Source organism: Myiozetetes cayanensis, unplaced genomic scaffold (genome assembly GCF_022539395.1).
Source record: "Myiozetetes cayanensis isolate MyiCay16 unplaced genomic scaffold, myiCay2020 scf12, whole genome shotgun sequence".
In the NCBI taxonomy this organism is placed as follows: Eukaryota; Metazoa; Chordata; class Aves; order Passeriformes; family Tyrannidae; genus Myiozetetes; species Myiozetetes cayanensis.
The window spans coordinates 12,773,330-12,792,932 of NW_026086826.1; the positions used below are offsets into that span (position 1 = coordinate 12,773,330).

At 43.8% G+C, this 19,603-nt stretch overlaps 3 protein-coding genes across 7 annotated transcripts; 1 reads left to right on the forward strand and 2 right to left on the reverse strand.

The window, feature by feature from the left end:
- Positions 1–467: 467 nt before the first annotated feature.
- Positions 468–19,036, forward strand: DYNLT5 (dynein light chain Tctex-type family member 5). 3 transcript variants are annotated; one of them, XR_007627812.1, is made up of 5 exons: positions 468–737; positions 1,213–1,352; positions 12,125–12,318; positions 16,957–17,145; positions 18,906–19,036. XR_007627812.1 is itself a non-coding variant. In XM_050307460.1 (2 exons), the coding sequence occupies exons 1-2, from the start codon at positions 495–497 to the stop codon at positions 1,414–1,416; spliced, it is 447 nt and encodes a 148-aa protein (XP_050163417.1). In that variant the 5' UTR covers positions 468–494; the 3' UTR covers positions 1,417–2,669. The 3 variants fall into 3 exon arrangements, 1 of the variants encoding a protein (XP_050163417.1); XR_007627811.1 differs by lacking the exon at positions 18,906–19,036 and having other exon boundaries at positions 16,957–17,218; XM_050307460.1 differs by lacking the exons at positions 12,125–12,318; positions 16,957–17,145; positions 18,906–19,036 and having other exon boundaries at positions 1,213–2,669.
- Positions 2,735–4,394, reverse strand: INSL5 (insulin like 5). Its single transcript, XM_050307462.1, has 2 exons — positions 4,195–4,394; positions 2,735–2,970 (listed from the first exon to the last, which is right to left on the reverse strand). Exons 1-2 carry the CDS (start codon positions 4,367–4,369, stop codon positions 2,735–2,737), a joined length of 411 nt encoding a protein of 136 aa, XP_050163419.1. The 5' UTR covers positions 4,370–4,394.
- DNAI4 (dynein axonemal intermediate chain 4) lies at positions 6,197–17,823 on the reverse strand. 3 transcript variants are annotated; one of them, XM_050307447.1, is made up of 14 exons: positions 17,396–17,823; positions 17,063–17,219; positions 15,763–15,902; positions 14,819–14,977; positions 14,154–14,318; positions 13,144–13,388; positions 11,820–11,906; positions 11,007–11,158; positions 10,219–10,376; positions 9,933–10,054; positions 9,216–9,314; positions 8,613–8,839; positions 7,715–7,868; positions 6,197–6,464 (listed from the first exon to the last, which is right to left on the reverse strand). In XM_050307447.1, exons 2-14 carry the CDS (start codon positions 17,194–17,196, stop codon positions 6,420–6,422), a joined length of 1,887 nt encoding a protein of 628 aa, XP_050163404.1. In that variant the 5' UTR covers positions 17,197–17,219; positions 17,396–17,823; the 3' UTR covers positions 6,197–6,419. The 3 variants fall into 3 exon arrangements, with proteins under 3 accessions (XP_050163404.1, XP_050163406.1, XP_050163405.1); XM_050307449.1 differs by lacking the exon at positions 14,154–14,318; XM_050307448.1 differs by lacking the exon at positions 17,396–17,823 and having other exon boundaries at positions 17,063–17,279.
- Positions 19,037–19,603: the final 567 nt, after the last annotated feature.

Here is a 19,603-nt window from a genome sequence, read left to right on the forward strand (position 1 = left end):
AAGGACATGCAGGGCCCTGTGGACTCTGGGGACCTGTGGGAGCTGTGAGGGAATACAGGGACCTGTGGAGATTGTGGGAGCCATGGGGAACCTGTGGGGGATGTAAGGGGACACCAGGACCTGTGAAAGCCATGAGGAACTAGGGGGCTGTAAGTGGACACAGGGACCTATGGAAGCTGCGGTGACTTGCGTTAGCTGTGGGCACCTGTGGGAGGTTAAAGGGACACACAGGGACTGGTGGGAGCTGTGAGGACCCGTGCGAACCTGGGTGGGGTTATAGGGATACACACGGACCGGTGTAGGCTATGGGGACCCACGGCAGCAGTAGAATACACAGTCCCCTGGGGGGCTGTGCGGACGACACGGGCGGAGGGCGGGAGGGCAGACACCACCCATGTGGCGGGCGGTTCCCGCTCCCGGCGGCCGCGGGGCGGCACTGGCCGCCGCCCTTCCGCCTCCCCTCCGCCCGGGGGGATGGAGAACGGCCGAGGGGGATGGACGGCGGCTCGGCCATAAGTGACCCCCGCTCGGGGGGGTCTGGCTACGACTGCACCTCCAAACCGCCTTCCGCCCGGCAGGTTTTTCCTCATAAACCCGAGCGTTGCCTCACAGGTCCTTCCAAGCGCTTCCCGGTGGCAGCAGTGGATGGGATCCTGAGGGATGTGGTGGAGAGTTATCTGAGGGAGCAGCGCTACGAGCCGGCGCAGTGCAGGGAGGTGGCGAAGGACATCACTGAGGTAGGAGGGAGCAGGTGTGGACATTGTGCCCGCGTGGCTCGATGGGGTGTGAGGGAGGTGGCTGCTGGGGAGCTCCCTAGATATTCCCCAGAATACCTCTAAAGTGTGAAATAAAGGGTTGCTCTGAGGAAGGTGCACGTGGATACAGGTTAATTAATAGAATGGTTTGGGTTAGGAGGGACCTTAAAACTCATTTCGTTCCACTCCCTGCCATGGGCAGGGACACCTTCCACTCTCCCAGGTTGCTCCAAGCCCCATCCAGCCTGGCCTTGGACACTTCCAGGGATGCGGCAGCCACAGCTTCTCTGGGCAGCCTGTGCTGGGGCCTCCCCACCCTCACAGCCAAGGATTCCTTCCCCAATATCCAGTCTAACCCCATCCTCTGTCAGTTCAATAGCATTCCCCCTTGTCCTGCCCTGCTAAACGTCTGTCTCCATCTTTAAACACACGGACTAAACTAGTTTTTCTCTTGCAGGTGGTTAAAGCACGGGTGAAAGACCTTGTGATCCCAAGGTACAAGATTGTGGTGGTGACACACATTGGGCAGCTGGATGAGCAGAGCATGCAGTTTGGGAGCAGGTGCCTATGGGATCCTGTGAGCGACACGTTTTCATCGTATGTGTTCAAGAACACTTCACTGTTTGCTGTTACAAATGTCTATGGTGTGTATTTTGAATAGGGAGGTAGTCAAGCTTAACAGCAGGAGAAATGGAAGTTCAGCCTAACTCTTCCTGTTTCTGTTGTTGAAAACATCTCTGAAGGACCAAAGTACTCTCACCTGTTTTGAAATTTGGCTGCTGTGAGCCTTTGGGTGAATGTAATTAGCTGTTTCCCAGAGCTTTCTCTGGGAAGTGGTTTTCTCTGACACACTGTTTTCCACCTGATTCTTGCTACTTTCAGAACTTTCCCTGCAGGGAAAATATATTTTAAGAATATTCCCTATAGTGTTTTTTTCTCCCTGAATTTGCCTTCATTCCATGGTCCCCAAGCAGAAACCAGAGAGGGTTTTTTGGAGAGTAAAACAAGAGCATTTTAAGACTATCCCTGTTAATGATGTTTGCAGGCAGTTACTGCATGCCAGGCCTGAGCACAGAAAAGGTGGCTGAGCGAAGGTAGCTGGTTGTGCTTGAATCATAGAATCCTCAACTGGTTTGGGTTGGAAGGAATATTAAAGCTCATCCCTTGTCCTGCCACTCCATGCCCTTGTCAGTCCCTGTCCATCTAGGAAGAAGAAGACCAGTGAAGGGAAGATTGTTTTTAAATGATACCATGTTTAGAGTACATAAATCTGACATACCTGGGCCCTTCTAGTGAAAGTGCTTGAATTGAGAATAATGGATTTCAACTGTGGTTCTCAGCCAATTCCTGCCCTTAGATAAAAGAGGCAATACAGCCTTCAGCTCAGAAGTGTGTTTTCAGTCTCCCTGGGTGCAAATTAATTGTCTGTTAAGTTGGACTTCTGGGAAATGTTACTGAAAGCAGGTGGATTAGGAGATAAGCTGTGGGTTTTGCCTGTCCAGTTTAGAGGCTGGTGCTGATGCTCCCAGGTCTCTCCCGATGTAGCCGTTCCCCACTGGCTGGGGCCTGGCTGACCTTGCAGTGTGACAGAGCTTTCTGTGCCTTGCCCTGATTCTGAAACCAGACTTTTTTGCTACTCCTGTTTCCCGGCTGAAACCTGCTGTTGGATTTTCCTGAGTAAGAAGACTAACCTATCATAAATTGCTTATTACATTTTACCTGCAAAGCTGAAACTAGGACAGTAGTTAGTTAGAAAGAAATATTTGTACTCATGACTGAGTTTAACTAAACCTCTTGTAAACACTGTGAAACCCAGTCAACCTGAACTATCACTGGAGCCACTTGCTAGTGTGCACTATGACATTTAACACTCAAAAGGGTAAAGCTACAATTAAAGAACACAACTGAACTAATTGTGGTTTATGTCATGATTATTTTAATCCGTGGAAGCTGTGATACTGAGCCTCGGCAGCCCCGTGTCAGCACAGGGAGCTGATCTCCCTCCTGCTGCAGCCCACATTGCAGCAGGATGTGGTGAGCAGCTTGGCTGCCTCACGCTTGCTTAGCACAGACATTTTGCTGGTGTGGTGCAAGTCTTGCTCTGGCTTGGACTTGACCTCGTGGGTTTCTTCGCGGTCAGTCCCCAACCTCTGGTCTGTGTAGGTTGAGGAGTCGGCGTCACCATTGTGTGGGAAAGGCTGGGGGTTTTCACTCTCTGTTGCAAAAAAATTAGAAGCTAAGAGTTAAAAGTCACAGAAAGATGAGTAATTTAAGTATTTATCTTTACTAGAAAGACACACCAACCTACAGCCAGGGAGCTGATGGTGTTACCCTCCATGTTTCTGATGTGAGTAACCACCATGTACCAGACCACTAACTTGCTCACGGTCTGTGAGCAATGTGTTTCAAAACCCAGTAATTCATGGATTTATATTTAAGAGTATTCTTTGTTGCCTTGTCAGTCTTACACTGATATATTTGCCTCCAAGGGAAAAACTGGTTTGATGTGTAAGTGGCACTTGACCGGCACAATAACTTGGACCTGCCTGTGGGATTCCCGACATGCAGGTTTTACATTAAGGCATCACCTACACCACAATTTCATAGTCCTGGGTGTTCCCACTTCAATTACTCTTGCAATTCAGCTACATTTTAAACACCTTTATACAATTCTTAAAGGTGTAGTAGTTCTTGCTTAGTTTAGCACCAGACTCTCAGGGAGAGTGTTGTGGGTGGCATATCTTTTTGTATTTGTTTAGAGCTGCTGCTATAAGAGAATTTTCCAAAAATGCAGGTGTGGGAAGTGCAGAAAGTCTCTATTCCTGTCATCTGCCTAGTTATTTTCTTGTTTTCTATATATTTTAATCTGACAGAGTGCAAATTCCTAGCAGTGCACGTAATGGCTGAATTTTCTGGCTATCCAAAAATGTGCTAATGAGTATAAATATATATGACAGCTTGTGAAAATTCTTAAATTGCAGAGTAAATATTCAGCATGCTTTAATTATAATATTCTTAAGTTGTGATAAAGTTTCTGGTTTCTAGTAGGGAAAGTGCAGGCAGCAGTAAGACACTTGCACTACCTGCAGCAAAGCTCATTGCTGGCACTTGGGATGGCAGAGAGATTTTCAGTGATAGCCTTGATTTAACTCCTGTTCCTCAGCTGGACTTGGAAAATCTTGAGCTAAATTGTTTCTCTTTAGCAGAATAGCACACAGAGCTAAGCCAGGCAAGCTGAAAGGAGAGAGAACACGTGGAGCTGCAGCGCTTCACTTACTGTCTCCCAGTGCAGCCCGTGCTGCTGGTGCTGGAGCTATTGAGGAGAGCAGTGGGAGTGGAGGGCTCCTGAGGCACAGTGTGCAGGGGATTTGCTGCTTCTGAGTCCCCTCAGAGCTGGATGCACCGGGGTTGAGCCTGTGATGCTTCATTGGGTACTTACCCAAGAGGTAGTGATGATCAGTCAGGTGCCTCTTCCAGCGCGAGCCGCCGCAGGTGAACACAACGGCTCTGACAAAGTCTCTCCCGCAGAGCCTCACCGTGTTCCCTTCCCCTTGTCCTCCCTGTGCCACGATCAGGAGAGTGAGACAGGCCAGTGCCAGCGCTGTGCCCCTCATGGTGCCGAGGGTTCTTCGTGCCTAGTGTGGGCAGGGCAGGAGGGACCGGCCAGGCCGAGTGAGCAGCTCTGCTGGAACCTTCCCATTTATACCCACGCCCCGTGCGCTCCACTGGGTAACGGCCCGTTCTGAGGGTGACTTCATGTTTGCTAAAAACACGTTAATCACTTGTTTCCGGTCATGTTTGAAGTGCTTTGGGATCTTGGTCAGGTATTAAACTCTTCTTAAGGCTATGTAACTGCTTTACTAGGAACACATTTGGTATAACATGTTTATGGGGTACAGACTCAGGTGGACGCTGTAATGTGTGTTCTGCAAGAGCAAAAGGGTGTTTATGACATGATCTGCAGGTAATGGGTTCTGTGTCTGTTCCCCACAAAGGAGAGCTGAGCAGCCTGTTACCCAGTCCTGCCTCTTATCCCAGTTTAAGCAAAATTGGATCCTTCAATGTTAGTGGTCTCAAAGAAAAAGGGAGTTAACTCCTTCCCATGAAGTCTGCAGTTGTGCACCTCGTCATTCCCCTGCCTTATTCAAAAGCCAAGCTGGTGACTGAGGATGCTTGGGTGGAAAAAACCTGCCAGTGCCAGGCACCCATGAGAAAATCAGATATTGAGGGGGTTTGGGGGCTGTGAGGCCTGTGGTTGTGGCCCTTGTACAAAAAGGTATAGAAAAGAGGGGGAGATGGCGCTGAAGAAAGCACAGAATAGCTACAGATCAGCATCCTGGACATCCTTTGATTTTTGGTAACACCTGGAAGACAGAAGTGGGTCCACTAAAGCAGTGGAGAGCTGCTCTGGAACCAGATATCAGTAAATTGGTTACAAACACGGCCCCTTCCTAATGCTTGGGACGTTGTTGGCTGCAGTTGCTGTAAGCTTCTATAAAGAATTCTTGCAATAAAATGCCTTAAGGAGGAAATTTATCAAATACAAGGTTGAAAATTCCACATTTAACAAAAAAATACAGGAACTTCGAAGATCTTGAGCCCTTCCTAGCACCACAAGAGTTTTCCAGCACCATGATGTTACAGTTAATTAGCTTTCACTGTGTGCAGGATGGGTTAGGATGTGTTATAGCCTTGACAGAAAGCTTGTTTTGTAGCTGCAGCATTGGTAAGCAAACAGATGATGGAAAATACGTGGTGTATTTTGTTCAGATTTGTAATAATGATTAACACATGATTCACCTTAATGGGTGTCTGTCTTTGAAGTACACAAAGATTTATTTTATGTTGGGGTAAGTTTGCATGTTCCCTATTGAATGTGCAGCACATAGAAGGAAGTGAATGTTAATGCATCACAAATGATCCTTAACTTCAGTGATGTGTTAAATGTTGGATGTTTATTGTCAGGGTAATCAGAGAGGCTGAACGTTCTGTATCTATAAAATACACGTCTCCATATGTAATGTGCTCGCCGGGCAGCAGGGCTACAACTTGTGCTTGATCACTGCTCTGTGGAGATCTTTGTATTTTCTGTGGGCAGGAAGTCCCTGAAAATCTTTTTTTTTTTCGTTTCTTCTGCTCTGCCCTCCCAAAATCCAGCCTAGGCAGCCAAACAATGCCTGTTTCCAACCAGCATGCAAGCTGAGCAAGTTCCCTGCATGACGTCACTCAAAGCTCAGCATTCACCTTCAGTGGTGAGTTATGGGCTAAGACAGAGCTGATGGAAAGTCCATTTATTTACTGGATGGTTTCACAGGGAAGGTACAGATACATCTAGTAAGGGCTGAGGTTGTATCATTGAGGTAGTTTTTGGTTTTGAATAACCCAAGGAGAAAAGACCTTGGGCGAGAAAAAGGATAAAGACTAAAGGAGAAAAGACTCTGGAGACCTTCCCATTATCTGTATTACAGAGAAGGCCATCCATGTATTAATGGTCACTGTGTGACCAAGGAGGGGGACTTCCAGGGGAAAAGTTAGGGCGTTTGAAAGCAGTTTCTAACCGGTGTGGCTTCAAAGAGAAACTTTAATTACTGCAAAGGAATAAATGGTCATACTACATCGAGTCTTTCCTGCTGTTTCTCAACAGAGAAGGGGCAGCAGTTACTGTTAAACAGCTCCAACTGGACAAACGATGTCATGCAAGGTACCAGCCTGTAAAACAAGAGGAAAAAGAGCTGATTCTTCCTTGGAATTCAGTAATGCTATGGTTACCTCTAAGAGTACTCCTGGAAAATAGCCCTTTTTGGCAGACCTGGCTGGATTGCGTTTGTACTGTCATGTTTGAAAGCATACACAGATATATCTTGTTTATAAAGGAAGTTAATTTTCAAGGTGATACATGTATGGTAGCTGCATTTAGATGTGATTGTCCTGGAGTAATTACCTGCCCTGAGCATTAGCTGTAGTATCCCTGTAGTATGGTCATGCCAAGCCTTGTCCATACCCAAGCCTAGGGAGACCTTGCTGCTACAGGAAAAGGGAGTGACAGACATGGGTGATGCTGGAAAGTGGGGCTCTCTCTGGATAATGTGACCAGTTATGCCATGTGCCTAAAGCCTGTGAAGTGAAGCACTTCCAGTTCTGTTCTGGTGACATACCCAGGAAATTATGCCTGTACTGAATAACTGATGAACTTCTCTACTCAGAGGACTCAGGCAGCTTCATGTGGTTTGTGGGAAAAAACCCACTAATTTTATTTTCTAAGTTAAACAACAATGGCCTTGCTTTTTGTTTTTAAGGGAAATATTGTGATTTACAGCACTTGGCAAATGAGGCTGGTAATTGCCAAGATTTCTACCTGCGATGCTGACAGTTGTGAATTACTGATCCATAATACCTCAGAATGAAAGATAGATTGACATCAGCATTTTCCTTCTCTCCAGCTTTAGTGTTTTGTGCCATATAATCTGAAGGCACTTATAAAAAGCAGTAGTCCTACTTTATAAACTGGCCACAGTTACAAGGGGCTGCTGGGTCTGACACTCAGACGGTGAGATATTGTGTTGGTGGCCAGGAGAGGATGAGTTGTGTCTGTGGTGGAGCAGGTGAGGGCATTCAGCCCAATAGAGTCTCCTGCAGACTGTTTAGAGGGTGTCACCCCTTGCCTCCTAAATCCAGCTGTGGTGAACCTCTGAATTTGCAACCAAGTGAAACCTGCAGTTGACCTTCACTTGCGATCAACGAACCTGACATTGACTGAAGTGTTCCTGAAGTTTCTAGTGGTATGGCAGCAGAAGAGCAGGAACAACCTCAGCTTTAATCTGGTTATGGAACTGTATGTGGTCTGACCTATTTCAGTATTCATTAGTTGGATCTTTCACAGTAGCCTCTTCCTGAGGAATGAGGCCCCAGAGCAGCTCTCAGCCCTGCGAGCACACCCCCCTTCTCCGAGCGTGTCGTACCTTGTTGCTGCCGGGAGCATCCAGGTTGAACAGCTCCCACACCCCAACTCCGCCAAGGCTGTCTCCCAGCAGAAGGCAGTTGGTGTTCTTGGCAAAGAGGATAGACGTGAGATTGGCTTCTGGGTTGGCAGTGTGGGAGATCAGGGGGTTGAAGCTGCAACCCAGACAAGGCAGGAGTTAATGGGTACTGTTAATAGTGCAGTGACCTGTCAGTCCAGCAGCCTGAGAAATGCTGCACATTTCACTTCTTGTGTTCTAGATTAACTCAAAAACTAGGAAGTCGGGCAATATTTTGCTTGGTCTCTGCCAGAACAAAATTCCCATCTGCTATTAACTAAGATATCCTGGTTGCCTGAAACCTGTCCTGTTGCCTGATCTGGGGGGTGGTGGGTGATATGTGTATTATATTAATAACTTGCATTATGCTGCTGTGGGATTTGGGGGTCTCTGGATCCACCATGGGTTTCACACTGCCAGTAATAAATACAGACCAGCTGTGCAAGGCCACAGATAACTGAGCCACCCATTAGTTGTGCCTGTGGGGCACAGGATTGGGAAAACACAAGAGATATCTCAGCTTCAGACCATCATATTTTATAAAAGTAGCTCCATTTTGATATTTTGCCTTTTAACTATGGCAGTGATAAAATCTCTGATTTCTGCAGAAAAAAAAAGGCAGTTTTACACTTTATCCGCTCCATGAGGCATCCAGTTCCTGTTCTAACCCCAGTTCTCTGGTAATACCATCTGCTTTTACAAAATGAGTATTTCAAGATGCAGTACTTTCAATAACTGAATAAGCTGTCACAATCTGATCTGATAATTTTGATTAGGCAATAATTTGTAACCTTTGTGCCGCAAGGTTTCAGAATCTTCATTGAGAAAAGTCATTACTTACATGCTGACACTCAGGTCCCAGATTTCTACCCTGCTTTCCTTCACTGCTGCAAATATGAAGGCTGATTTTGGGGACCACATGATGTCATGAACAAAAGCTGTGACAGAACTGAAAGTTAAAAGGGGCGTCTGTGAGTCCCGGTGCCATAAAATGGTGCTCCAGTCTGCAGAGCAGCTTAGGAACATGTCTGTGCTGGATGGATTCCAGGCCACTCTGTACACAGGACCCTTGAGTTTGGGGAGAAACGAAAACAACTTGGTGTTACTGTAGAGCTTCAGAACCTCTTGTAGAGCTACCCATCTTTCTCTCAGAAGTAAGACTATTTAACTGTACAGGACAATCACATTACTGATTTTTTTTTCTGAGCCAGGGCTAAAACTTTAAACCAGTTTATAGAAGTTTTAATAAGTTACTTTAAAAATCCTTATAATGCAGAAAGTAATCCTGTAAGAGTATGATACTCCATGCCATGGGAATTCATTCCTAATATAAAAAAAGAAGTTTAGGTCTCTTTTGTTGCAGAATATAAGCAAAGAAACTATTACATTTTTTAACTTAATTGAATGGTTTCTGCTGTCATTATTTTTTCTGTGCATCACTCACTTTATGGCCTCTGTATGTCCCCAGAACCTGCTCTTTGCCTGAGCAAGAGCACTGGTAGATGTGGCCCTCGTCTGTTCCAGCAAGATAAATGTCTGTATCCTGAAAGAAAGATACAAAAAGCCTCAGTTGGATTAACCTATTTATCACTCATCCAGAAATCATACAGGGCTGGATGAGTTTGGCAGAGACAGGGTCTGAAGAGCTGGGGTGGAGCTGCTTTGTTGGGCTGGGGTGTGTGTGGTGGGTATAGAGGGGCCAGAATGTTGCACATTTCCTGTGTGTGTTCTCTCAGTCAGTGCAGAACTTATGCTGGGATTTTTGACTCCTGAGAACTTTGGACGTTCAGCAGTCCGTGTGGAAAAGGCATAAATTCTTCAAGTGCTCTATGGAGGAAAAACTCAGCTGGATAAAGAGAAGCAAAGCATCCTAAGTCCTGGACGTGGGAGATGTTGAACAAATCCTCACGGACTTGGTGAACACACAGAGGGAAACTGTCCCAGGGTCTACCCAAGGAAATGTGAGCAGCATGGCTGAGAGCACAGAGCTGTTCATGGGCTTGGTTTACCATTTCATCCTTTTGGGGCAAAACTTATGCTCTAAATCCCAATACCAAGTCCCCAACTAGTTCATATTAAAGTAGGTCCAGCTGAGGATCCTATCTCTGCTGTGTAGTTTTCCTGGGCAAAACTTTAGCCAGGATGGACTTTCTGAGCCTACCTCTGGGTGGAAGTCAAAGCACAGTCCAGCTGCGTGTTGAGATATCGGAGCTTCACTTTTCCTTTCTTTCTCACCTGGTAATTTCTTCTTCTCCTTTTCTGTTCGCCTTAGTTTCATCAGATCTGTGCAAAATAGAACGAGTTTCTGTCAAAGAGGCATGACAACCCTGTGAGTAACTCATGCTGCTCTGGAATGCCCAACTTAAATGTTTTGTGTATGATAACTGGTGTAAAGAATGTCACCTAAAATCAAACAAAGCAATTTCAGGTATTTTTGCTCTGCTCACCAATGCAGTCCAGTCTTTGCTGGATGAGCCACTCAGTTACTCGCCCATCTGCTGAGATACACATTAGTCTCTCTTTTTTGTCACCTCCTGTTGTACCTCTGTCCTGTTCCACCCACCTCAGCTGCCACACAGCACCTGTATGTTTATTTAAGGATGCACTGGAACACAAGATGCACATGGTAAATCATATCTGAACAAAGACAAGGCAATATATTTGAAAAATAATTAATCTTCCACTTCGTAATGAGTGTCCAGTTATATGATAGAAATGTTGTGTAGCTTTTCTTTAAAAAAGTAGTCTAACATTGGTTGTTTTCTCCAGGAAATTTTTTTTCTCTATTAAACATGTTTGACACTTAATTTCAGGGCACTGTTTATGTGCTGATATCTTTCAGAGACACCTGAACCATGAAATCAATCTGCACCTTATAGGAAAGAGCCCTAGACTTGGGGAGCTGCCCTTAGGGCAAATGTCTCCCTTGTCACTGCCCTCTCTCTCCCATTTTCTTCTTAATTCCTGATGACTCCTCACCTAATCTGATGTTCTCTGCATTTCTGGCAAGTGGAATCAGGGAGAAAACACCAAAAGATACCACTGGTCACCCCTAAGGATTTATTATCTGGGGCAGGATTGTCTTATTAGGACATGGAATATAAATGATACATGGTGGTAAATTGCTGCATTTTCTTAAAAAGTCAAAGAACAGGACTCCTTTGTGGCACCTTTCCGAAGTGTTATTTGGTGAGAGGTGCCTGGGCTGGGAGGAGATGGGAGGTCGCAGCCTCACCTGCTGTCCAAGAACGCAGCATCGTTCCGGCTCCGCACGTCATAGACTGCGACAGATCCGCTGGATGTTCCAACTGCTAAAAGGTTTGGGCTTGCCAGGGAAAAATCCACAGCAGTAACACCATGGTCACACTGGAAAATGCGCTCTGGCCACTGACCAAGAGAAAAATACAACCATGTTTTAAGATAGTTTCTAAATTTACCTCCATCTTCTCAACACTGGGCACTAAATTGCTCTGTTGGAAAACTCAAGTGACCATAGTGACTTCTAGACAGAAACCAGGTACTGTGTTCTAAACTGCTCCATTTATTACTTGCTGCAGCTGATAAAATTAGGAAAAATAAAGATTATGAAGAAATATGACACTGTAAAATAAGTTAGATGGGGTTACTCCAAACCAAATACTTAGAAAGGTGGCATCAGGGAGTCACAAGAGTATTTGATTATTGTTGATGTAGTAAAGATGCATCAAAGATTTGAAGGTTCATGGTTTAAATTAGTCTAATACACAGTTTTGACCAAGTAAAATTTGTAGAAGAAATCAAACTGAAGTTGTGTAATTGGATGGCAATCAGATGGTTTTTACTGTGACGCTTTGTAACTGAGGTTTCCACAATTTTTTTAAAATGGCTAATTTGAAAAGGATTCCTTTTCAGGTGAATTTGTAAAGTATAAATGTTATGCCTATGAAATCTACTTTCTTTTTGACAGTATTGTGAGAAGTTAGATTAGGTAATTATAGTTAAAAAGGAAATAAAGAAGAAATAGTACAGAGAAAAATACATTGAAGGAAGCAAACTGGCTGCTCGTTACCATGGGGTTCTTCAGTGACCAACAGCAAGCAAAGCCTTTCTTCTGATCTTTAGAATCAGACTCTCTGTAGCCAATGGCTAAAAGATCCTGAAAGCACAAATTAACAGAAATCTCTCAGTTTAACTTGAATTTTAGTGGTGTAATTCCAAACAACAATTTTGTGTTAGCAGTGACCCTCAGGGCAAAGTCTGGAAAAACAACACTCATGTCATAATAACACACTAGACGAACATTGTTCTATAACTATATTTAGTGTGCAATATTTAATGGAATGCATAATAATACTTCTTGTTTTCTCTCTCAAGGTTACTTATAAAAGGAGCTTCAGTGAGCACCTCAGACTCCTGGCTTTCAGCTTTTTACAGTGGGGTCCAATGAATTCCCTTAATTCCTTTCCATGGGCAGAAGTAAAAAACAGCAGCAAGACTTTAGTCTTCAGCTCCATTAATTTCTGTTTTCTTACACTCAACAAGCAGTTTGTGAAACTCACACTTTCAAGGTAGGTGTTTGTTTGCCCTGTATTCTAAGACTGGGGCCTGTAAATGTGATCAACTTTATAATATCTGTGGATCTGGTGAACTAACAGAATGAAATGGTCTTTGTTTTCTCTCTTTTTTTTCCCGTTACTGGTTTTCTGTTTCTTGTCCTCACCTGCTTTTAACCTTCCTTCCATTCATTATTTTTATGGTGTTGGAAAAACTGAGCCTTATATGACTCTGACTATGGAGATGTCTGAGTCATTCTCACCTCCACTGAAACCAAATTAAACAAACTTGGGCTGACTGCTTAGAAATCTGTGCTGTTGTTATGCATCTTATCCTTAAAGTTTGATGATTACTGCTATTTTTTGGGAGATTACTGTTAAAGCCAAAGATGTGATTTCTAAACTATCATGAATAAACTCCATCACTGGTGATAAAGTTTAGTAGGAGGAGTTTAAATTTCAACTGCCAGTTCTGTCACAGACCAAATCTATTAATGTTGTTGTTCAGGTGACTGCCCTGGGTAAACTTTGCCCTGAGGGTCACTGCTAGCAGAAAGTTGCCTTTCGGAAATACACTACTAAAGTTCAATTAAATTCTGGACCAGTTAAAGCTGTTGTGATACATGTGCAGGAAAGCCTAGTGCTGCTGTTCAACCTGTAGGTTAAGGGAACAAGGTTGTTATGTGGAAGGCCAAAGACAACCCAAGACGACCCAAAGACAACCATGATTGTAGGGATGGATCTATCTCTCTGAGATCCCTTGCAGCAAAGCACACCAAAATCAGTTTATTTACACCCCCACTTGCTTGTAGAGAGCTCAGGAGTGACTTGTTAACTCACAGGGTTCACTTTGTTCCAGGCCATGCTGCTCACGCTGTGGCCGCTGGTTAAATCACACATGTAGGACCACAGTTGTTCCAGCCTGGGAGCTGCATCTTCTTCTGGGGTTTCATTTATTTTCATTGATGGGTCAATGAATCCTTTTCCTTCTTTTCCCTCATCCTTCTTTTCCTTATCATGTTCTTCTTCTTCATCTTCTTCCGTGGCTGTTGCTGTATCACCCCTGTCTGAGGTAATGTCAGGCTCTGAAATGCAGATATGGTGGAGTCTGAGTAGGAACATTTCACTCATCTCACTCCAGTTGTTCACATCAGAAGGAAGAATTTGCCCTTTCAGCAAATATTTTGCAGAAAAAAAAAAAATTGAAGTGAAAATTTGAGGAATTAAGACATCCTAACTGTGGCTGAAATATTGCTGGGGACAGAGAAAACAACTGGACAAGGCTGTAGTGTGCCAGGTCTGCTACAGGTGTGAAACGAGCGGATTTAGCTACCCAGCAACAAGGTAGGAATTTATGTCCTCCCCCCACCAGAAATCTTCCTAATCTCATGTATTTAAAAATGTGTTTAAATAAATTGTTTTCAAGTTAGATGCCAAATTTTAAAGCACCACACTATGCATCGATGCTGTAGTGCCATAGCTGAGTTGCACAGTGCTGTAATAAGTCTCCTTCTAAAATAAATTAAAAAAAATATAAGAGACTTTCCAATACAAAACGTGGTGGGAGGAGTAGCAGAATTTATTTCTAGGAAACAAGTTTGACTGATATTTTCAGTAAGTCTCAATTTGTGATATAAGCTCAGAATTAATTTGTTCAACTCTTCCACCAAGTCTGTTAAAGTGCATGTAAAACTGTGAAGTTCTTGTTGGCATCTCAGAAACAATCCTCTCTTTGGTCTATTTAAGTGACTTGTCATGTGTAAAGACATCCAGTGAGGGACGTAACTCCCTGACTTCCAATAGGATGCAAAGCTTTGTGCTGGAAACAGGATACTCAGTAAGGAACAAACCTATAAGGACAGGAATCTGCCGATAAGCTGCAAGTTTGGGTTGAAAAATATTCTCCATTAAAATCCTCTCCATGATAACTAAATCCTGCTTTAAGTTTTCTGATGTTAATATAGCTTCTGAATGGCATTTCTCCTCTTCCTGGCTTCTGACAGGAACAGCACTTTCTGGAATCATTAGAGAAGAAGTTGTGATGTCTAATAACAGATAATATGGCAAATAAATGGTTTTAACATGATAAAACTTGGCACATAAAAGTTGAGGGATATGGAGAATTCTCCTCCACCTGCAAAAAACATAGAAGAATCTGTCAGGATCAAGGAATTCTTCCACTATGAATTTTTTCTTGCTTCAATTTTGTTTTCTTTTATTGCTCAGATACTCAGTATGATGAGATACTTCTGGAATTTTTTACAAATGGTGTTTTGCTTCTACTGTCCCAAGTGAGTGAGTACCAGCAAACCTTCTCCCTGACTATTTATTTAAGGTAATTTCTGATGGCAGTGGACAGCTAAGGCCTCAGTGCAGCCCTGTCCAAGATTCTTTAGCAAACTCTCTTTCAGGTGCCAGTCAGGCCAAGCACGTTCCTCAGGTAGTTTCTCACACACAGCATTGTGATGTGCCTGTTTTAGAAGGATGAAAACAGGGCAGAAATGTAAAATATTACCTCTGTCAGAAGAGATAGACACAGTCTGCTCCTGCTCTTTAGCTGTGGGAGATTTGCTGCTTCCCTCTGTTGTGGCTCCAAATCCTTCTGCCCTTGACATAGGTTCTATTTCTGATGCATCCAGTGAAATGTCCAAGTCCCAGGAAGTGACCGTCATCCCTGGCAATGAATTTCACTGTTATGTGTCTCTCATTCTGGTACATTATTGCAAGGGCCTTGAGCAGGGCCAGCTCCCACCCAAACCTCACCTTTGTGTGCTCAGCTCATCAAACGGGTTGGAACAAGCCTTGCTGGTGCTCAAGGCACCAAAAAAACTGGCAAATATGTTTTCAGATCAGATTATCTACTTCTCCTTTTATTTTTTCCCTCATTTTACATACACTAACAAACACAAAGGAAAAATGTTTGAGACAGCATTTCCCGTAGTTTTCTTTGGCCTCCTACACACAAAAGGCACATTTTTTTTAGAGCACTGAGGTTGTACATTCTGTAAAGTTGCATCGATCTTGTGAGACTGCCAAGATTTCCTGCTTTCCCTGAGGTTTTAAATCTCATAACAGAGGTTCCCTTCTTTGCATTATGGCGAACAGAAATAGAAACCAGCGTCACTGAAAAGTTAAGGAGGGGAAAAGGGAGCTGTGTCCTTTCATGTTTCAAGGGAAGAGCTGAGGATTAGGTGGAGAAGCTCTGCTTGCAGAGTGCTGAGGCAGGCAGGGCACAGCAGCTCTCTTTTAGTGATCATGTCTATTTTATTGCAATGGATACAGTGTTCCAGCAACAAGTTCAAGTTTTAGGAGGGCCAGAAAAGGCCACCACAAATCACACTGTCCTGTCTGAACTCAAAGCTCTGGAAGTGAAAGTTGAGGAAACATCTCAAGATGGAAGAAATCAAAAAGCCCTTTTCTCAGTGTCCTGCCGGGCGCAGGGAGTGTTTTGAGTTTTACCTTTATCTTCCATGATAATTGTCTCACATTGCACTTCCTTGTTCTTGGCAGCCCCAGTCAGGGTTTGCACCATTCTCTCTTCAAAGCGTTCGCTGCCAGCTTTGGTTTTGCAAATGTCAACGTACATCTTATTCCGCTCCCTCAAAAACAAAGGAAACATTGTTTAGTAACTCTCTGAAAAACTTCTGCATTCCAATTCTCAGTGTCTTTGAACAGGAGAGGACACTTCGTTTCTTAAATTTATTGCTTGGATCTTTTTGGATTGCTAAATGTTGTTTGACTGTTTGTATTTCTCTCAGCAGCTGTTTCTGACCTCTGTGATGCTAAAACAGGAACGGCTTGTAGAGAGCAGGACCAGCAAAAATCCCTACCCCAACTACCTGTGAATTTTGAGGGAATTCAGAGCAGTTCAGAAATACATAGCTCTCTTCACTTCGGATTGAAAGGCAGAGCATCCAATTTCTATTTCCCCCAACCCTCAACTTCTGAAGGGATTGTCAGGGGGAATTGTGAACATTTTTTTTATTTTGGTTTTACTATTTGAGCAGCAGATGTGGGTCATACCCCACCCCTGCTGTGCTCAGAGAGAATCACTGTTCCTGTACAGCTGGCAATACCCTCTCTGCACACCAGCGAAGCCTGATTTGTTGGATGCTCATCCTCTTATTCTTCCCAAAAAGCCCACCAGTGTGATTGACAAACATTGGGGTTGGAGTACTACCATGAACTTGGTGTGGACAGGCAGAAAGAGCTCACTTAGAGCAGTTGTTTGACATGCCAGCTGCAGCCTTTGGGGCTTTGTGCCTCCAAAAGCTGTGTGACAGGTCTGTGGCATGGAGAGAACTTTGCTGCTCTCTGTCCCAGTCAGCTCCTGGGAATATTACAAAACCTGGGTTAACTCCCCACCAAAGCTCATGGGAGTCCAGGGAGGACTCTGAAGTGGGAACACGATATTATGGTTTCTTCTAGCTAGAAGCACTGTGAGGAGCTTCAGAGGAAACTAAGACTTAGTATGTTTATCTCTTCTTTATTAATAAATAATTAGCTGTAAAAGTATACACAAAGATCAATGCAGAGGTTTGTGATTTACTAATGTTTCCATGAAAATTAAGTCATGTAATTCCTTATCACACACTTCTTTTTCCCTTACCCCCTGCTTTTTCTAACCTGCCTTAATTTTCCGGTGAAAGACAGAATGAATTTCGTCAACGTGACAGAGTTGCAAGAAATTTAGGCTGCCTTGTCAAAGAGAAACCCAAGGCTTTGAACACAGATGCAATGGGGGCCAATTTATACCTACAGAACTCTCACAGCATCTTCTGCTTCCACAGACACCATGACAGAGGGCATATCAAACATCCAGAGTGTGTCTGTCTCTGAGAGGTAAATATCCACTCTCTGATCCAGGTCTGCCTCTGTCAATTCTTCTTCCATCTCCTCCTGCCCCACCTGCACAGCTGAAAAATGAGGTGAACAAGTGAGACCTTTTCTGCTCTGAATTTAAAAGAAGACAAATTAATTCTTAAAGTATTGTAAGGCACCGAGTTCCTTTGAAGTGCTGGGCTGACTCAGTGTCTCACAAATCCCAGTGCTCCAAAGAACAGAATCTATAATTATGGTATCTGTTCTTTACCAGATAAGCTCAAAGTTGGGTCTTGTCCATAGCCAGGTTCTGCTGTTCCATCTAGGCCAGTCCTTCAGTGACAAGGAATAAGCAGAAATTGTCTCAAAAAAAAAGAGATGTCATTATTTTCAGGAGATGCTTCGTATTTTTAAGTAATTTTTTGTCTATATTTGCTCCTGTTTGATATCTCAGCCTCTAGGATTATCTGTTGTAACAGCCAGCCTGGGAAACATGACAAAAGGATGGTCCTCAAAGAGCAATTTCTTTATCTTAAAAATCACATTTATTGCATTTTGATACAGTGATGTGGCTCATGATTTTTCATTTAAAACACAAATAGTTATTTACCTTCTTTTTGCATGAGTTAATTGAATTTGTCATTTGGATACACATAATTACCCAGAGGTAACTGGCTTAAATTATTGAAAGAGAATGTTAACAAGATTTTTATATTTTTAATAATTTAATATTTTAATTTATATATTTTACATTTTTGTAAAAAAGGTTGTCTGCACTTAATAAGTATTATCAACATAGATAAAATACTTGAAAATAAAGTTTGCCTTGCCTGGGTACAGGAGTATTTGGGTCTGACTGGAAGAGGGGATGGGGTGTCACATTCTTCCCATCTTCATCAAAAACCTGAAGAAATATTTAAATAATTAAGATAATTTCACTGTGTTCCCAAGGAACAGGGATGACACTTGTGAAGGGGTTTGCATTCCTGCTTTCCTTCAGGGATCAGCTCAGGAGGGCTGATCAAAGTCACCTTTGCCTGGGACTCCTTTGGAACCCTCTTTAATGGCCAGAAAAAAACATTTCTTCTTGGTCAACCCTTGTGGCTTTTTCAGCTCATTTATTCTCTAATGACCTCCAGGAGTGACTGAACTGTTGAAGTCCAATTAAAAGTGCAGCCAAAGTAATGAGATAATTATGCATCTTTTTAATTATAGTGTTCAAGGTATTTTATTGTAGGAAGGTCAGTCACATCTTTAAATGCAGTTCCTAACCCAGCTTGAGTGTGGGAATAGAAAGAATTGAAAGCCATGGAGCTGTTGGAGCAGGTCTAGAAGAGGCCACAGAGCTGCTCCAAGGGGTAGAGCCCCTCTGCTCTGGAGCTGGGCTGGGAGAGCTGGGGGTGTTCACCTGGAGAAGAGAAGGCTCCAGGGAGACCTTGGAGCCGCTTCCAGTGCCTAAAGGGGCTCCAAGGGAACTGGAGAGGGACTTTGGACAAAGGGCTGGAGGGACAGGACAAGGGGGAATGGCTTCCCACTGCCAGAGGGCAGGGTTAGATGGGATATTGGGAAGGAATTCTTCCCTATGAGGATGGTGAGGAGCTGGGATGGAATTCCCGGAGGAGCTGTGGCTGCCCCATCCCTGGAAGTGTCCAAGGCCAGGTTGGATGGGGCTTGGAGCAACCTGGGATAGTGGAAGGTGTCCCTGCCCACAGCAGGGGGTGGGACAGGATGATCTTTAGGTCCCTCCCAACCATTCCGTTGTTCTGTGATCCTTCTTGCAGGTCGGTTTTGGACAGTGACCATCATTCAGGAGGTGTCCCTGGCTCTCACCTGCAGGGGCCCCTGAATGCCCAGGAGGGCCCCCCTGCGCACGGGCCGTCCCTCGGAGACCAAGGAGGTCCTGCGGGAGCTCCGCGTGGAGCAGGAGCCGCTCACGGTGCTGGCCCGTCTGGGGGGGACACGGATCCCCCTCCTGCTCCTCCTGCTGCTCCGGCCCTGGCCCTGCAAAACTCACAGAGGCTCCTCCTCAACCAGCACAACACCCAAAACAACACAGCACCCTCAAGTTCCAGCAGTGCTTTAAAGGATTGAAAGGTTTAAATAGAAAGGATTGTTTAAAATATAGAGGATTACATTAAATATGAATGTATCAGATTATGAAATAGAAATGATTATTGAATCTAAAGGATTGAAAGGGTTATCATGCCAATGTTAACCCTACACAACTGGCCCAGCCCTTGTGAGACAGGACTTAATATTACATCATAAATGGTTTAAAGGATTTAAACCATTTATAATAAAGGATTTTTACCATTTATTCTAATTTATTATATATTCTAATTTATTATATGTATCCCCTAATATATTGTATATTACCAACTATTTTTAAGGATTTAAACAATTTATAATATTATTTATTATAATTTATGTGTTATTATTTATTATATATTCTAATGTATTGTATATCTATGATTATCTA